General features: G+C 36.6%; 2 protein-coding genes across 12 annotated transcripts in view; one reads left to right on the top strand and one right to left on the bottom strand.

Moving 5' to 3' along the window:
• CLEC20A (C-type lectin domain containing 20A) overlaps positions 1 to 16,337 on the bottom strand; it is a 74,637-nt gene that overhangs the window by 16,933 nt on the left and 41,367 nt on the right. The window lies entirely within an intron of this gene.
• The window catches only part of RASAL2 (RAS protein activator like 2), a 364,958-nt gene that overhangs the window by 327,244 nt on the left and 21,377 nt on the right, over positions 1 to 16,337 (top strand). For 7 of the 11 annotated variants that reach the window (XM_074389525.1, XM_074389523.1, XM_074389528.1 and 4 more), the window contains 6 exons: positions 1,884 to 2,028; positions 8,409 to 8,553; positions 9,227 to 9,463; positions 11,237 to 11,438; positions 13,472 to 13,671; positions 14,452 to 15,313. In XM_074389525.1, the coding sequence (XP_074245626.1) occupies positions 1,884 to 2,028; positions 8,409 to 8,553; positions 9,227 to 9,463; positions 11,237 to 11,438; positions 13,472 to 13,671; positions 14,452 to 15,313 (1,791 nt within the window). The remainder of the gene's footprint in view (positions 1 to 1,883; positions 2,029 to 8,408; positions 8,554 to 9,226; positions 9,464 to 11,236; positions 11,439 to 13,471; positions 13,672 to 14,451; positions 15,314 to 16,337) is intronic. The other 4 variants (XM_003925336.4, XM_074389524.1, XM_074389530.1 and 1 more) reach the window with 1 other exon arrangement.

The following is a 16,337-nucleotide window of genomic DNA, read 5'->3' as shown; positions in this document are numbered from 1 at the left end:
TAACTGATGACTGTATCCTCTAGGCACAGAAAGAGGTATTCCAGAAGCATGTTGGGTATTAGCAAGAGTCTTCATGGGATTAAAATCTATATTTAGAATAAAAATGCCAAGGGATATTATAAAATTGGTAGCTGTTTCATGATAGACTTCTTATTTCACCTTGGATAGAAGTAAAAACTCAGGAAGGTTTTTTTTTTTTAAAGGAGAAATATGCTGGTTGTAGGAAAAACAAAAACCACTTGAGAAAAATCTTTGACCTGTGAGGCATATTCACTTAACAAGGCAGAGTTGCCATTATACTGTATGCAAACTGGTCATGATAAAATTATATCTCAGAGCCAAAGAAATTCACAGCTAGAATAATGTATTTAGAACTAAACAAAGTACTATTACTATTTATTGATATTTCAGAGTATATAAATATACTCAATCATTAGTCTCTTATCTGCCTTTCTATGGATTATAACTTTTGTGCTTAAATTTACTAATGATAATCTTGGGCCTTCTGTCATTCAAAAAGCTTATAAGTTTGGAACAAGGTATCACTGAAATTTTGAATTTCTACTTTTCAGTTGCTCAAGGTTCCGAATATATATAAGACTTTCTAAATGACTTAATATTGATTTACATACATTTTAGATGCAATAAACACCCATTTAAAGTGGAAAAGTTTAGTAAGTTTTGACCAATTTTGCACCCGTTGAAACCACCATCATGATCAAGATACAGAATGTTACTGTCACCCCTAAAAGTTTCCTCCTGTCTCTTAGCATTAAGTTTAGTAGTGATTCCTAAGTCCACAATTCTTTTATACTGTTAAGCTGCCCCAGAGTAAGTTCCATTGATGTTTAAAATGCTTAATTTTAAAGTAAAAATAAATCAGCATATTCTCCCTATTTTGGCATTTGGAGCCCTGGAAGTATCCCATAATTATATAGCATTCAAAATATATGATGTCATCACATTTCAAACTGAACAACCAACATTGAACCTTATAAGAAGTTCTTTAAGACTGTTGAGGAATGAAGCAGCTATTTCTTTGAGCCTTTATTTCTCCTTATGCTATCCTTCTGGATGGATGGATGGATGGATGGGCAGACAGCCAGCCTAGAAAATGATGTCCGGTATTGAGTTCAGTAGATTCTACATTGATACTGTGGACCAATTTGTAACTTATTTACTGAATACCTAATATATGCCAGAAATCGTTAGGCACTGGAGATATGGTGGTAAACAAAAACAGAAACTGGTTTTCTGGAGAAGATAGATATTAATCAAGTAATGACAGAAATAAATGTGATTACAGTGAGAATTGCAGAAGATAAGAAGAGAGATGATACTATAAAATGGAGCAAAGGGAACTGACTAATGGAGTTCAGGGGCAATGTTCAAGCCTTCACTGAGGAAACGATATGTGAACTAAAATCCGAAGGATCCCAGGAATGAGCTACGTAACAGTGGGAGTGGAAGCAAGGGTAGGAGCAGAGCAGAACTAAGAACAGTATTTGAAAAAAAAAAAAGGCTTTGTGGTAAACAGAGAACATTGTGTGTGTTAGAAAGGGCTTGGTATATTAAAGGACTTAAAAAGAAAAGGTACAAGGCTTGAAAGGTAAACAGAAACCAGAAAATATAGGGACTTGTAGATCGCATTCAGAATTATGGCCTTTATCAAATAAAGTGCAATGGAAAATCTTTGAAAGAATTTTAAATGTAGGGATAGTAACACCTAAGATTTTATCCTGAGTGCTTTTTTTCCTTTCAGATAAATCTGGTAGCTTTAGCTTTAAAGCAGTATTTCCAGGGTGTCTGATATTTCAGCAGTCTCTTCTAATGTATATTATTTATTCAGTTGCTTTCTGCTTGATTGAACATTATTCTACCAGGATTTTCTCACTGACTTGGTGATGTCTGAGGTGGATCGTTGTGGAGAGCATGATGTCTTGATCTTCAGAGAGAACACTATTGCCACCAAATCCATTGAGGAATACCTCAAGTTAGTGGGACAACAGTATCTTCATGACGCACTGGGTATGAAAGAGAAAAACATCTATTTTGTTTTCTTTACCTTTCGATTTTAAGATATTTCAACCTCATAAGACAAATGAATTGAGTTCAAGTTCTGCATGTTACTTAGTTCTAGCTGACTCAAGTGTTAAGTCAGCTAGAATTGTGGCTGTAAGAAGTCTTTGCAGTACTCATCCGTGGAGAAATAACAACAATAAATGTAGAAACAGAAACCCTGTCGGCATACACTGCCTCCCTGGTCCTCAACTTCATGATTCTGGGATGCACGGTAATATCAGCATTCTCCACTGATAGATCTGAGGTGGTCTGTTTTCCCCAAAGTGTTGGTGTTTATATGATGATATAAATATATTACCTAGTCTTGAGAGTGTTACCCTGACATTTGTTATCATGTATGCAAAACTCTAATCAAAGTGAAGAAACTCTTGCCACTTTCCACAACTCCCCCAGAGATGTCTGCCTTTGAAGTGTCTAGAATGTTTAACATAACTAATTTTTGTCCAATCAGTAGTTCTTGCTCACTAGACTATACACTTGTAGTTCCAGATTTGGTCATGAAGTTAAGGCATTTACTACTACAGTAAGGCACTGTGCTGGTCACTTTGATATATATCACAATAGAGCAGATGTGAGTACCTTGAAGGAAATAGCCCATTATTTTACCTCCATACCCTACTACCTACACAGACTATTGAGCAGCACTGTCCGATAGAAACATAATATGAGCCATGTGTGAGTAATTTTATTTATTTTTATATTTGGGGTAATTTTAAATTTTCTAATAGTCACAGTATTTAAAAGGGTAAAGAGAAACCAGATGAAATTAATAACACATTTCATTTGACCCAGTATATCCAAATATTATTTAATGGCTTGTCAGAATAAAAGTTATTAATTAGGTATTTTACTTTTTTATTCTTTTTGAAATTGTGTATATTTCACGTGTATCATACATTTTAATTTGCACAAGCCATTTCTAATGCTCAACAGTCACATGTGACTATCAAGAGTAGACAGTAAAAATATGTTGAATGATTGGAGAGATTTTTGCTATCAAGGAGTTTACACTATAAGGAAATAAACTAAGGGATATCTCTGTACCAAAAAGAGAGAGATTCTATGTTCTTTCAAAGAATTTTTAAAAATTGAATCTAGCTGATAGAATTGTCAAACTTTCTCTGTGAAATACATTTGTATGTGTAGTTTGAAGGCTAGAAAGGTTACTTAAAAACAGACATTGAGCAAGAGCAGACACTGAGATAAGAATTAGCATGGGGAAAAGGACCCATGAACAAAAAGACATAGAGTTGGGACAGAACCAGGAAAGTGTGGAGTAAAAGAATTTAGCTGGAAAAAGACATGAAAGAAAACATGAACAACAAACAAAAAGATTAGACAATAATTAGAACCAAATTGTGAAAGCCTCAAATGCCTGAATGAGGATTTAAAGTTTACAGGAATCACTGGAGAGACACTGAAAGTAGTGAGCAGGTTGTTTTCAGTGGAATTAACAGACTGATTAAGGTGGGTTTTGGCCAGGCATGGTGGCTGTCATCTGTAGTCCCAGCTACTTGGGAGACCAAGGTGAAAGGATTGCTTGAGCCCAGGAGTTTGAGGCTGCAGTGAGCTATGGTCACATCACTGCACCCTAGCCTGGGTGACAGAGAAAGACCTTGTCTTTAAAAAGTTGGTGAAGAAAGCTACTGAAAGCTGATCAGTTAAGAATCCATTGTAGGCTGAGCACTATGGCTCACACCTGTAATCCCAACAATTTGGGAGGCCAAGGCAGGCAGATCACCTAAGGTCAGGAGTTCAAGACCAGCCTGGCCAACATGTTGAAACCCTGTCTCTACTGAAAATACAAAAATTAGCCAGGCATGGTGGTGGGCACCCGTAATGCCAGCTATTAGGGAGGCTAAGGCAGGAGAATTGCTTGAACCTGAGAGGCAGAGGTTGCAGTGAGCCAAGATTGCACCATTGCACTCCAGCCTGGGTGACAAGAGCAAAACTCCTTCTAAAAAAAGAAGAAAAAGCCATTGTAGTAAGAAATAATGACACTCAGGCACTGAATGAGGGTAATAATGCAAGTAAGAATAGAGAAGATGGATATGACAAGTATTAAAGTTGAACTGATAGAACTTGACAAATTTTTCAGTTTGTGGGAACAAATATTACACAGAATTGTTGGGTTTTGTGAGTGACTAGGGGGATGATGAGATTCCTGACAGGAAACCACAGAATTAGTAGGCATGAAACAGGAAATTTCATATATATTCAATTTGAAGTTCTAGTAGGAAATCTCAGGGGTTTTAGGTAGGATCTAAGCAGATCACCTGTCTAGCTGGCTGTTGGAAATTTGGGACCAATTTACACATGTGAAGAGGTTAAATGAAGCTGTAAGACTACCAGAGCAGGAAGAGAACAAGGCCAAAGATAGATCTTAGAGTGCACCTGGGTTTATCACAGGTGTCCCCAAACTACGACCCGCGGGCCGCATGCGGCCCCCAGAGGCCATTTATCCGGCCCCCTGCCGCACTTTAGGAAGGGGCACCTCTTTGACTGGTGGTCAGTGAGAGGAGCACAGTATGTGGCGGCCCTCCAACGGTCTGAGGGACAGCAAACTGGCCCCCTGTGTAAAAAGTTTGGGGATGCCTGGTTTATCGTATAGAATGAAGAAGAATCAGAGAAGTGATCAGAGAAAGAGAGCATCCAAAAAAGAAAGAAAACCAGGAAAATACTGAGTCCTAGATACCAATAAGAGAGCATCATTAAAGTCAGAAATTATGGAAGGTAAAGAAAAGACTGGATATTGCATTTGGCACCTTAAATATCACTGGTGATGGCTCACACTGGTTTCAGGAGGAAAGGAGCCAGGCTGTAAGGAATAAAGAGTCAGTTGCCAGTCAGGCAACAGGATCACTGTGTTTACATGAAGCAGACACATTGTAGTAGCTACTGCAATTGGTTTCTGCTCTGAAGTAGATTTTTTTTGTCTTCCTGCTTGTCTTCATATTTTTTTCTCTAATCATGTAGACTTTAAAATGGTACAAAGAGCTTAAGAAAAGTACAAATAGATTTATAGTGTCATTTACATAAAGAGCTTATTACAGTCATCAATTATATCTCATGGTTGGCTTTAATGATTTGTGTTTTATTATAAAAGGCTACAAAAAAAAAAAGGCATCTCAAACAGTATTCTCCATTCTGTGGACATAGGGGTGAATATTTACTGACTACCTGCTTCTTTGAAATCAAATATTCATACTTAAAAATTCAGTGTGCTAAACAGGATTTCTGAATGAAATAATTTCCAAAATGAAAAGTGGGTCCCAGTCCTGCAATAGGACAGTGAATGATTAAATGGCTGATGGGCTCAATGAGGCATGAAAATTAATTCAGTGGACATGGGAAGAAATTCAAGTAACCCCTCAGAAATCTCTGTAATAATATTTATAATCCAAGAGCAAGGGCCAGAGTAGTAAAAACGGCTGCTGCCTCTAAGTGCATAAACAGAATTAATTGGTAAGCTTCTTCAGGATAGGGGCTATATTGTCTTCTCATTAAAATTTTGCTGTATTTCATATGCTTTGGGCAGAAAATAGGTACTGTTTCCAGACTGCTTGAATAATTTTCAGAGAGAATTGATTTTAAAAGTTGCCAGTAATATTGTACAATATCTGTCTGCTTTTTAGCCAGTCTTTATCTTAATTAAAGCATTATTCTTTCTACACAGACTCTGCGTTGTTTAGACTTAAATCTTCCATCTGTTTTCCCATTTTACCTTTCCAATTGAAATCAGATTGCACATTGGTATCCTGTGACACACAGGAAATACTATCTGTGAAATATACAAAAGCAAGCCCTGAAAAGACCTGATTTCCATTTTTAGTGGTGGAGGCAAATTCCTTTCAACAGTAACATGTTCATACTTGTTGACTTATTCATACATGTGAAATTTTTATGCTAGATGATAATGAGTTAATGATTTACACAGAAAATATATCATAGAACATCTGGGCACAAACTTAACGTGTAAACAACATAAGAAGCAACACTTTTGGCTCTGGTGTTTTTCAAATGCAAGGAGGCAAACTTAAATGAGTTTTTTAATCTGTCTTGGTAATTTTGATCAAGTAAGCAAACTTCTAGTTACAAATCAATAAAAACCTCTCCTTTCAATATGGTACATTCTGCATGCTGAAACATTAGTTATTGTTTCAACAGTTAAAGTAATATTTTTCTATTTTGGGGCATTTTAAATATGTCATAATCAGGGACAAAAACTTTTTAAGCTGATACTGTAGAAATTAATTTACTTCTGGGCCCCGGAGTTATTTATCTGGCTCTTTTCTTGAAAAATAAAAGAAAAATATTGTTAATATTCATGTTCTTTGTTAATCTTATTTTTCCCTTCAAATACACATAACCTAAAAGAACTCACTAAACAGAATGTTTAGGATACATGTGTAAAGTTTAGCCAGTTTTTACATGGGATGTTTGACACTGATTTCTTAGTTTTAAATTTAGGTACTCTTTCAAGGAAGTACATTTATGGGAACACATAGCACAGGAGACATAGAGAATGTGTTGAATACATGTCTTGTAACATTTTAAAAAGGCTTTTACTAGTTTTAGCCATTTCACTTGACAGAAAATTATTTAAAAGTTGCATGATTAGGCCGGGCGCGGTGGCTCAAGCCTGTAATCCCAGCACTCTGGGATTACAGAGGCGGGTGGATCACGAGATCGAGAGATCGAGACCTTCCTGGTCAACATGGTGAAACCCCGTCTCTACTATAAATACAAAAAAAAACTAGCTGGGCGTGGTGGCACGTGCCTGTAATCCCAACTACTTAGGAGGCTGAGGCAGGAGAATTGCCTGAGCCCAGGAGGCGGAGGTTGCAGTGAGCCAAGATCGCACCATTGCACTCCAGCCTGGGTAACAAGAGCGAAACTCCGTCTCAAAAAAAAAAAAAGTTGCATGATTTGTACATTAAAATACGTTTTGTATGGCTGTCCTACTAAGAGCCAGGTACCATATTAGATGCTTTTCATACATTATGTCTGTTCCTCACCACAATTCTACAGGGTGGTTTCTGTTAACACTATTTTACAAATAAGACAGCTGAAACTTGGACTAATTAAGTGAACTTTCCAGGCCCCACAGTCAGTTAAATGATGGCTCCAGGATTTGAACCTAGATTTCTCTGACTTCAATGCCTTTAATTTTTCTGTGCACCACTTTCTTTTCTGTATACCACATTGTTTCCTGTTCCCTAAGCATTTTTCCTCAGAATTATCACTGCTCATTCTGTGTCACAGATATTTTTTAAAGCTTTCATTTATCTGCATACTAACCACCTTGATAGAAATGTTCTTTCTATTGCTGCTGCTACTTAGTTTTGCAGGCATTATTGTTCAGTTTCATGAAGTGTGTTATGACTAGCCTGAACCTCAAGTAATAAAAGCATATTTGGGAGGAGATTTGAAAGATCCACTCCTCCTTCATAAAGACCATTAAAAAAACAAGAATACATACTGCCATCTCTGATAAATATTTATTGAGCACCTATAACATTTTGGGAGCTATTCAGAAGAGTCAAGATTTGAACATGAATAGAACCTAGTATCTAACCTCCAAAGGTATTCATCCTAGAAATGAAAGAAACACAGTGTAAAATATGAAGTAGTCAAAGATGTACAAGGTATGGTGTATGCTAGAGGATAAACAGGTAAAGTAGGAATTTATTCTTTCAGGGAATAATGGGTTTATCTTCATAGAGCATAGGCTATGTGAACAGGGCTTCTAAACTAAATTTATATGGAAAAGCGTATACAGATTATATAAGGAGATCTGCTATAATATTGTACAATGTCGAATGACTGTCTCATCTACAAGAGGTAAGCATAGAGATCCTTACTTGCATCTGTGTTTGGCACCAACATGAGCACTTAACACCTTCAGTGGGCTATTCAGTCAAGCTCGGGTCATGTGTTCTACTACAATAACGATAATAGTCACCTCAGTAGAGCAAGCCTTAAAACAAATAACAAGTTTATGCTAATTAACGTATATTTAGTTTCAGTTGATACTACATTGCTTAAAGTAGTATCATTACCATTTTTATAAATACTGTGATGATGATGATGGTAGTGATTGCTGTTATTCCACTTCTAGGATAAGAAAAATAAACATGATATGTAGGATGTGGCAACTCATGGGTTCCAAAGCAATGGCCCTTCAGGCCATCTTTTGTGCCCTCCATGTCAGATCTAGAAAAGAATTTCCCATTATACATTTTAGGACAGAAATCATAAATCCTTTTATTCTATTCAAGAAGACACTATTTATAGTTATACTGTCATCTTCTCTCTTCAAATAGGGGAATTTATCAAAGCTTTGTATGAGTCAGATGAGAACTGTGAAGTGGATCCCAGCAAATGTTCATCTAGTGAACTGATAGACCATCAGAGCAACCTGAAAATGTGCTGTGAGCTGGCTTTCTGCAAGATCATCAACTCTTACTGGTGAGCTTATCTCATCCTCTGCCTGTGAAACTTAAATTTTTTCATATAAAAGTCATCACAATGTTAACTATTATTTTACAACTAAAGGGGAGGGTCTTGGGGAAAAATTGAAAGTTTCCCTAATATGGTCCCATCTAAAATTGAAATATTCATTGTAAGCAGAAATACTTTTGATCTGGCTATCTATATAAATATAATCTCTCCCCAGAATATTAGTACTATAGCCTCTAATATCAAAGGTATTTATTTTGCTTTCTAAAATATTTACTAGTGTTGAACAGATGTGTTCATGAATTTTAATCATTGCTGTAACTCCAGCAATTGGTGAAATTTTGAAGATTTTTGATGAACAGTCTTTAGAGAGATTATGGTGAGTTATACTAAACCAGATGGTTTAGTCAGGAGCCTCATGCCATTTTCCCACTTTGCAAACTAAATTTAAACTAATCCAGAGTTTTGTAGCCTTGGGTTTCCCGTCTCCATCTGGCCTCTGTGAATTTTCCACCCCCTCTCAGCCATGAATCAGGTAAAACCTCATCCCAGAATTTCTACTAGGTCCTCCTCCCAGCCTGACTCTTAAGCACAGATACATGGGGTCAAGGTGGAATCACTTGTGCTTTACGTTCTGGTACTTCTGTGTTTAGAGGTTTCGGTATTTTTTTTCCTTCCCTAGTGTTTTCCCTCGTGAGTTGAAAGAAGTGTTTGCATCATGGAAGCAGCAGTGCCTGAACCATGGCAAGCAAGACATCAGCGAGAGGCTCATTAGCGCCTCTTTATTTCTCCGTTTTCTGTGTCCAGCCATTATGTCTCCAAGTCTTTTCAACCTTATGCAGGAGTATCCTGATGACCGCACATCTCGGACTCTAACTCTTATTGCCAAGGTCATTCAGAACCTGGCCAACTTTGCCAAGTAGGTGATACTTTGTAACCACTTTAAAAACACAATTTAAAAAAATACTTGAGGCCTAAAATTTGGATGAGAGTTGGGAGCCCCATCACTCATGTTTCACTGTGGTATTAATAAATATAGCAAAATATTGGAAACAGCTTAAATAATCACTTCATAGAAGAATGGTTAAGTAACCTATAATACATGCATTCAATGGAATATTTGCAGGCACTACAAACTGTTTACAAAGACAATAATATAGAACATGAAAGTAAAATTGTATTAAATGAAAAGTGCTGATAAAATGGTAGAAAAAAAAAGGGCAGAATAAAAAGTGGTATATATGCTGTCATCCAAGCAATATTAAAACACAAAAATCTTAAGTATAAAAAAGGTTGGGAAGAAAAGACAAATTCTGTGGTTACATTGTCTAAGATAACTATCCTGGCCACTTCAAAAAAGACAATTTTATGAAAAATGCAGAAGATGGAGGGGGGGCTGTTGTAGATTAAGAGAGACTAAATGCAATACTTGAAACTTATTTGAATCTCAAGTTGGAAAAAATATACATATGTCATTTTGGGGACAGTGGGTGGAATTTATAGACTGTAGATAAGATAATTTGTGAATAATGTTTTTAAAATTTTTAGTGTGATAATGGCATTGGTTTATGTAAGAGATATTCCTTATTCTGAAGAAATACATGCTAAACTATTTAGAGGTGATGTCTGCAACTTAGTTTAAAATGGTTCCGGGAAAAAAAAAAAAAAAAAAAAGGTATGTGTATAGAAAGAGAGGGTGTGAAAGCAAGCCTGTCAAGAATAACTGTTGGTTAATGTAGATGAAAGGCATATGGATATTCATTGTATATTTTTTCAACTTTTCTGTAGGTTTAAAATTTTTCAAAAGAAAATTAGGAGAAAACAGTTGGGAAGGAAATATACTAAAATATAAACAGCAGATATATTTGGGTAGCTTGAATGAGACAGCCACACTTTTTTCTTTCTACTTTTCATTGTTGTAAACTTTTTTCAGTAAGTTTATGTTATTTTTATAATTTATAGAAAATAAATTTAAGAAATGTCTGGTAAGGAATTCACATTTACAGAATTAACCACAGATTTACTCAATATTGATGCTTAAAGACAAGTTTCTATTAGCAATGTATTGAAGAAAAAAATTGGAACTTCAGTGAACAGATTGTTTTCTAGTATAAATAGTGCCTTTTTAGAGGTGTACTATTTTAATTTTGTATAATTTATATATAAGCCAATGCAGAAATATACATATTTATCCATATTTGAGCTAAAATTATTTATATTTTATTTTGGAACAGGTTTTATGGACTTAAATGAGGCCGTGAAGATAGCTAGAATCTAGATAGGCAAAGGAGAGGAGTTTTTCTCTAGTGCAAGTAAATAGCATGGGCAAAAGCTTGGAGAAGGAAAAATGTATAATATATTTGGGAGACTTTGAAGAAGCTAGCAGTATTGAAGGTTTGTACTGGTGAGCATTTGGTAGATAAGTGAGGGCTATATTACATATAAATTTAAATACCAGAAGAAAAAAAAGTTTTGGCTTTAGCCTTTGGAGAATAGAAAGCTGTTCAAAGCATTGGAATATTAAAGTGATATTAAGAAAGTATGTTATAGCATTTATCACTTACAGATAATAAAATTAGTCATTCCCTCCACGAAATAAAAAAATGTCATAGTTCTGTGTAAAGTCAACTCAAAATGATCATATCTCTCTTCTTGAATATGTTCTTTCTCATTTTCTCATCCTCTACTTCAGGTTTGGTAACAAAGAGGAATACATGGCATTCATGAATGATTTTTTAGAACATGAATGGGGTGGAATGAAGCGCTTTCTTTTGGAGATCTCTAATCCAGACACCATCTCAAACACCCCAGGCTTTGATGGTTACATTGATCTGGGCCGAGAGCTTTCAGTTTTGCATTCCTTACTGTGGGAAGTAGTTTCCCAACTTGATAAGGTAAAGTAGGTTGATGGAAGATAGAGAACTTGAATGTACCTGAATTCTGGAGAGTACCTATAGAGTGATAGCACTCACTATTTCTAATTGAAAGCAACCTTTTGCCTTGGAAATCTGAGAGGACATGTTCATCACTTCTGAGTAAAATATGGGATCTACAACCATGAAATTCTAGAAAACCATGACATTATTAATATATATTTTTATTAATATCTGAATTAATGGGGTATGTTTCTCTAAATTTTTATATACAGAGTGCATATCTGAAAACTTGACTAGAAACTAATATATTGGTATATACAGCCTTATGCATGTCTAATAGGATGAGATGAAACTTCTTATGGTAATTCTAACAAAAGTATAGACTTAGCTAAGAAAATACTAGGTTTATCATGTTTAAGTAACTTTACCCATGAAACCAATTTTTTTTACTCTACAAGTCAGAGAGTTTCATGTAATTCTCGGTGCTAAAAGTTACTGTTTTCTTCCTTTACAGATGTGAATTAAGAATACAGAAAACAGTTATTTTTAATCATTTGTTTGCTAAGAATTTTATTATATACAATACTAATAAGTAAATGTACATCATGCCAATCATTTTCTTCCTTCTGAAATTTTACAAAAAGGAATAAATTTAGTAAAAAACAGTCTCATGGAGTTTGGCTAGGCTGATTACAATAATTATTTATTGATGTTTTTGTTTGTTACGGGCACTTTATAAATATGTGCGGTGGTATCTTAGAATAACTTCAAAAGACAATTATTTTTCTGTGATAAGGATTTATTTGTTTTCCTCTACTTTTCTGTTGATAAAAATGCTATACTAGTAAAATTTGGAGGGATATAAAACCTATTAACAAAGACTACTTTGCTGAGGAAACATAAATGGTAATGTGTCCTCCAGTGCTTAAAACATTTGTAAAACAATAAACTGTTACTTACTCTTGAGGACCTTTTCTTCACTTTTTGAAATGCTAGCTAGATTTTCAAGTTGCAGCTATGCCAAAGGTAAATCCTTTTCATATGAATCATAGCCCAACATTGTTGAGCAAGTAAAGGTACTCTTCAGATGGCATCTGTACCTGTTTGAGTAGGGTAGAAGGGTCTGTTGATCGTTGAGAAGACAAAGACCCAAAGGCAACTATGTCAAACTAACAGTTGAAGGGACCCATAAGGCCCCATGAGAATAAGAACTCCCTAAAGAAAAAAATAATTGAGATGGATGAAGAGTTAGTCTTTGTTGAATAACTGCATCTCGGTGGGATGCAGATTCAGTTATCATGTGAAATAGGCCTGGTTTATTCAGGATCAAGATCTTTTTAACAGGCTTTGCTGTGAAAACACACTTTCTCCTTTTTAATCCCGGTTTGGTCCTGGGAACCAGGAATATATCTAGACATATCTCATAGAGAAAATTTACCTGATTTTGCTGTTAAATTACACCAAAAATTGTCTTATCTGATGGAAACTCAGTTGGCAGTGGGTCAGGGTTCCCAAGATTGCCTGTGATAGTGGATGGCAGTATCATCTGTGTGCCCTGCAGTGCTCTGGATTCCTGAATGCAGCACCTTGTATGTTGGCATGCATTTCTTTTCTCACATGATCCCTTTTCTTTGAAAGTTTTATCATACTAGCTGATCCTGTGGTCTTGAAGTTCTTTTGGTTAGAAGGAGTTTGGTTCTTCCCTTACCCTCCCCCACCTTGATTTACTAGCCTCCCAAAGATTTAGTTTGCTTTGCATGCCTATTTTAGTTGGAATGGCATTAGTTTGGTAGTTTTGAGCATGTCTTTTAATTTTTATTTGCATAATCCTGATTTCGATTTCCTTTCTTTCCTCAATGTCTGCTGTACCTTGTTTCGCCTCCATTCATCTCGACGCCATGGTTCTGCTGCTCCATAACAATGCATTATGAACCTGCCACTCCCATATGCAAGCACCTACCCTTCCCTCCAACCTACACCCCTCCATCAATGGCCATCGTTATGCCAAAAACAATCTGTGGTGGATGTCGCAATGCTTATTATCCAATTAGGGTGAAAATTCCTTCCTACAGGCGACCGTGGCAAAACTGGGGCCTCTCCCTCGTGTTCTTGCTGATATTACCAAGTCATTGACTAATCCAACGCCAATACAACAGCAACTGAGACGCTTCACTGAGCATAACTCCAGTCCCAATGTCAGTGGAAGCCTCTCCTCTGGGCTGCAGAAAATATTTGAAGACCCCACTGACAGGTATGAAAGAGAGGATTTGACTGCTATCTCAGAGAAAGATAATGTTTAGATTTAACAGAAGTATATGTAACCTATTTGTTGAATTTACAAGTTTAAAATCATGAGCAATTGAAGACTCATCTGACCTGAGAGCAAGCAGTCCAATTATTTGTTATAATAATGCACAAGATCTGGGATAACTTCTTTTCTAGAATGATAGTACGGAGAGTTACAATATATTCCACAGTATATTTTTAAAATTTCTATCTTGCTTAATGGAAGACTAAAGGTTTTATGAAATTGATGTTTCTATACGTTTTAGCATTCAAAATCTTGAAGAACCTCAGTTAAAACCATTTTATAGCTGACTGTGTGAGCTGGACAGGTAGACACAATGTATGCTTAGAATGTTTTCTGGATTGGCAAGACTTGTGCCTTTCGCAGGGACCTTTCAGTTGTGCAATTAGAACTTCTCCTCTTGAGGGTTTAGACAGGTATGAATTGGAATATTTGAGGAAGGTTTCAAATTTAACTAGGAAATTACTGGAATCCTGGTTAAAACTGAAGACAGTGGTGGGTTGGTATCTACAGTGTTACTCTCTACCTTTGGAGAGAAAGTAAAAATCCTAGATTTTGTTCTAAGAATTGTAATAATTCCCTAATTGGATAAAATCTGAGTTTCCAAAGAAATGGAAGTATCCACGTAAGAACCTTCAGAGGAGTTTATATGCCTGAACTGAGTCATCATAGCTATGTTGAATTTGCCTCAAGAGAAATTAAGTGTTCTTTCCTTTTCCACAGTGATTTGCATAAACTAAAATCTCCAAGCCAAGACAACACAGACAGCTACTTCAGAGGGAAAACATTATTGCTGGTTCAGCAAGCCTCCTCTCAGAGCATGACTTATTCTGAAAAGGATGAAAAGGAAAGTAGCCTTCCTAATGGTCGGAGCATCTCCCTCATGGACCTCCAGGACACTCATGCTGCTCAAGTGGAGCATGCATCTGTCATGCTTGATGTGCCTATACGCTTGACTGGAAGCCAGCTTTCCATAACCCAGGTGGCCAGCATCAAACAGCTGCGGGAAACCCAGAGCACTCCCCAAAGTGCGCCCCAAGTAAGAAGGCCCCTGCACCCAGCCTTGAATCAGCCAGGTGGCCTTCAGCCCTTGTCCTTCCAGAACCCTGTCTATCACCTCAATAACCCAATTCCAGCAATGCCAAAGGCCTCTATAGATTCCAGTTTAGAGAACCTAAGCACTGCCAGTTCCAGAAGCCAAAGTAACAGTGAAGACTTCAAGCTCAGTGGACCCAGCAATAGCAGCATGGAAGATTTCACTAAACGTAGCACTCAGAGTGAGGACTTCTCCAGGCGGCACACTGTGCCAGACAGACACATACCTCTTGCGTTGCCACGACAAAATAGTACTGGACAGGCCCAGATCCGAAAAGTAGACCAGACTGGTTTAGGTGCCCGAGCCAAAGCCCCACCATCCCTGCCACACAGTGCTTCCTTGCGTAGCACTGGTAGCATGTCAGTGGCATCTGCAGCCCTGGTGGCTGAACCTGTGCAGAATGGGAGCCGGTCCCGGCAGCAATCCTCTTCATCCAGAGAGAGTCCTGTTCCCAAAGTGAGAGCAATCCAGAGACAACAGACACAGCAGGTAAGTGCGAGTCCTGAAGGGGTCTGGCTTCTACTTGGTCTCTCTGTTTATTTGGTTATTTATACATAACTAATTGGGAAATCCAATTGTTAACAAGATTTCCACTTAAAAGCAACCTTTCAATGAAAAGAGGAAAGGAAAAATTGGGGAGGCTTCTGCCTAGGTGAGACTGCAGAATCTAGTTTGACTCATTACACTTAGGCATCTAACAAACTGCAGGGGCCCCCTTCCTTCTCTTCAAGCAGCAGAGCTACTGTCTCAGTTTGCACTTAGAAATCTGTGATATTGAATGAATAGATACTTAAAATCTGTAGGCCAAACCAACTATATTTTGGGAATCTGAAAATTAATCCTTCTTAATTTTTTTTCTTAAGCTTCCAAAATAAAGGTTTGCATTCTGAGCCATGAGTTAAATGTGACTGCTCTCCACTCCATCCCTCAATTCCCTGTGGAAATACAAAGTCCCATGTGCCTTTTCCTGGAAATGGCTACAAAAATAAAAACTTGAACACCTATAGAGTCAAAGTAAAGGAGAGAAGAAAAAGATAGATGCACAGGTGGAAAATGAAGTATTCTAAACATTTCCAAGTCGCTCACATTTCTGTTAACGTGGAGAAGCCCAGCTAGCGTCACATCCAATCTTAATATAAGATTTTCTAATTGTTTCTTGACAAATAAAAAGCTTTGCCAAGAAATTAATCATTTCTTTCTCACATATTACATTTCAAAGCATCAATACATATTTTCCCTTTGAAACAAACTAGTGTTAAATATATATATATACACACACACATACATATAATTTTTTCATATATATGATATATGTATCTTCCATCTAAAAAGATTTTTCTCCTAAAAAAGCATTGTTTTGTTGAATTTATTTTTTGAAACTTAATTATAATGCTAGAAAAGAGTTCTATGACAAATTCTTTTATGCATGCAGCAAAATAACTGGGCAGGGAGACTGTAAGGAATCCCAGTTTGTATCTGTAATATATTTGCATTTTTACTGTTTAGGCACTTA

This window comes from Saimiri boliviensis, chromosome 19 (assembly GCF_048565385.1).
Source record: "Saimiri boliviensis isolate mSaiBol1 chromosome 19, mSaiBol1.pri, whole genome shotgun sequence".
In the NCBI taxonomy this organism is placed as follows: Eukaryota; Metazoa; Chordata; class Mammalia; order Primates; family Cebidae; genus Saimiri; species Saimiri boliviensis.
Note: the sequence above shows the minus strand (reverse complement) of the source record. Positions and strands in the feature narration are given on the sequence as shown.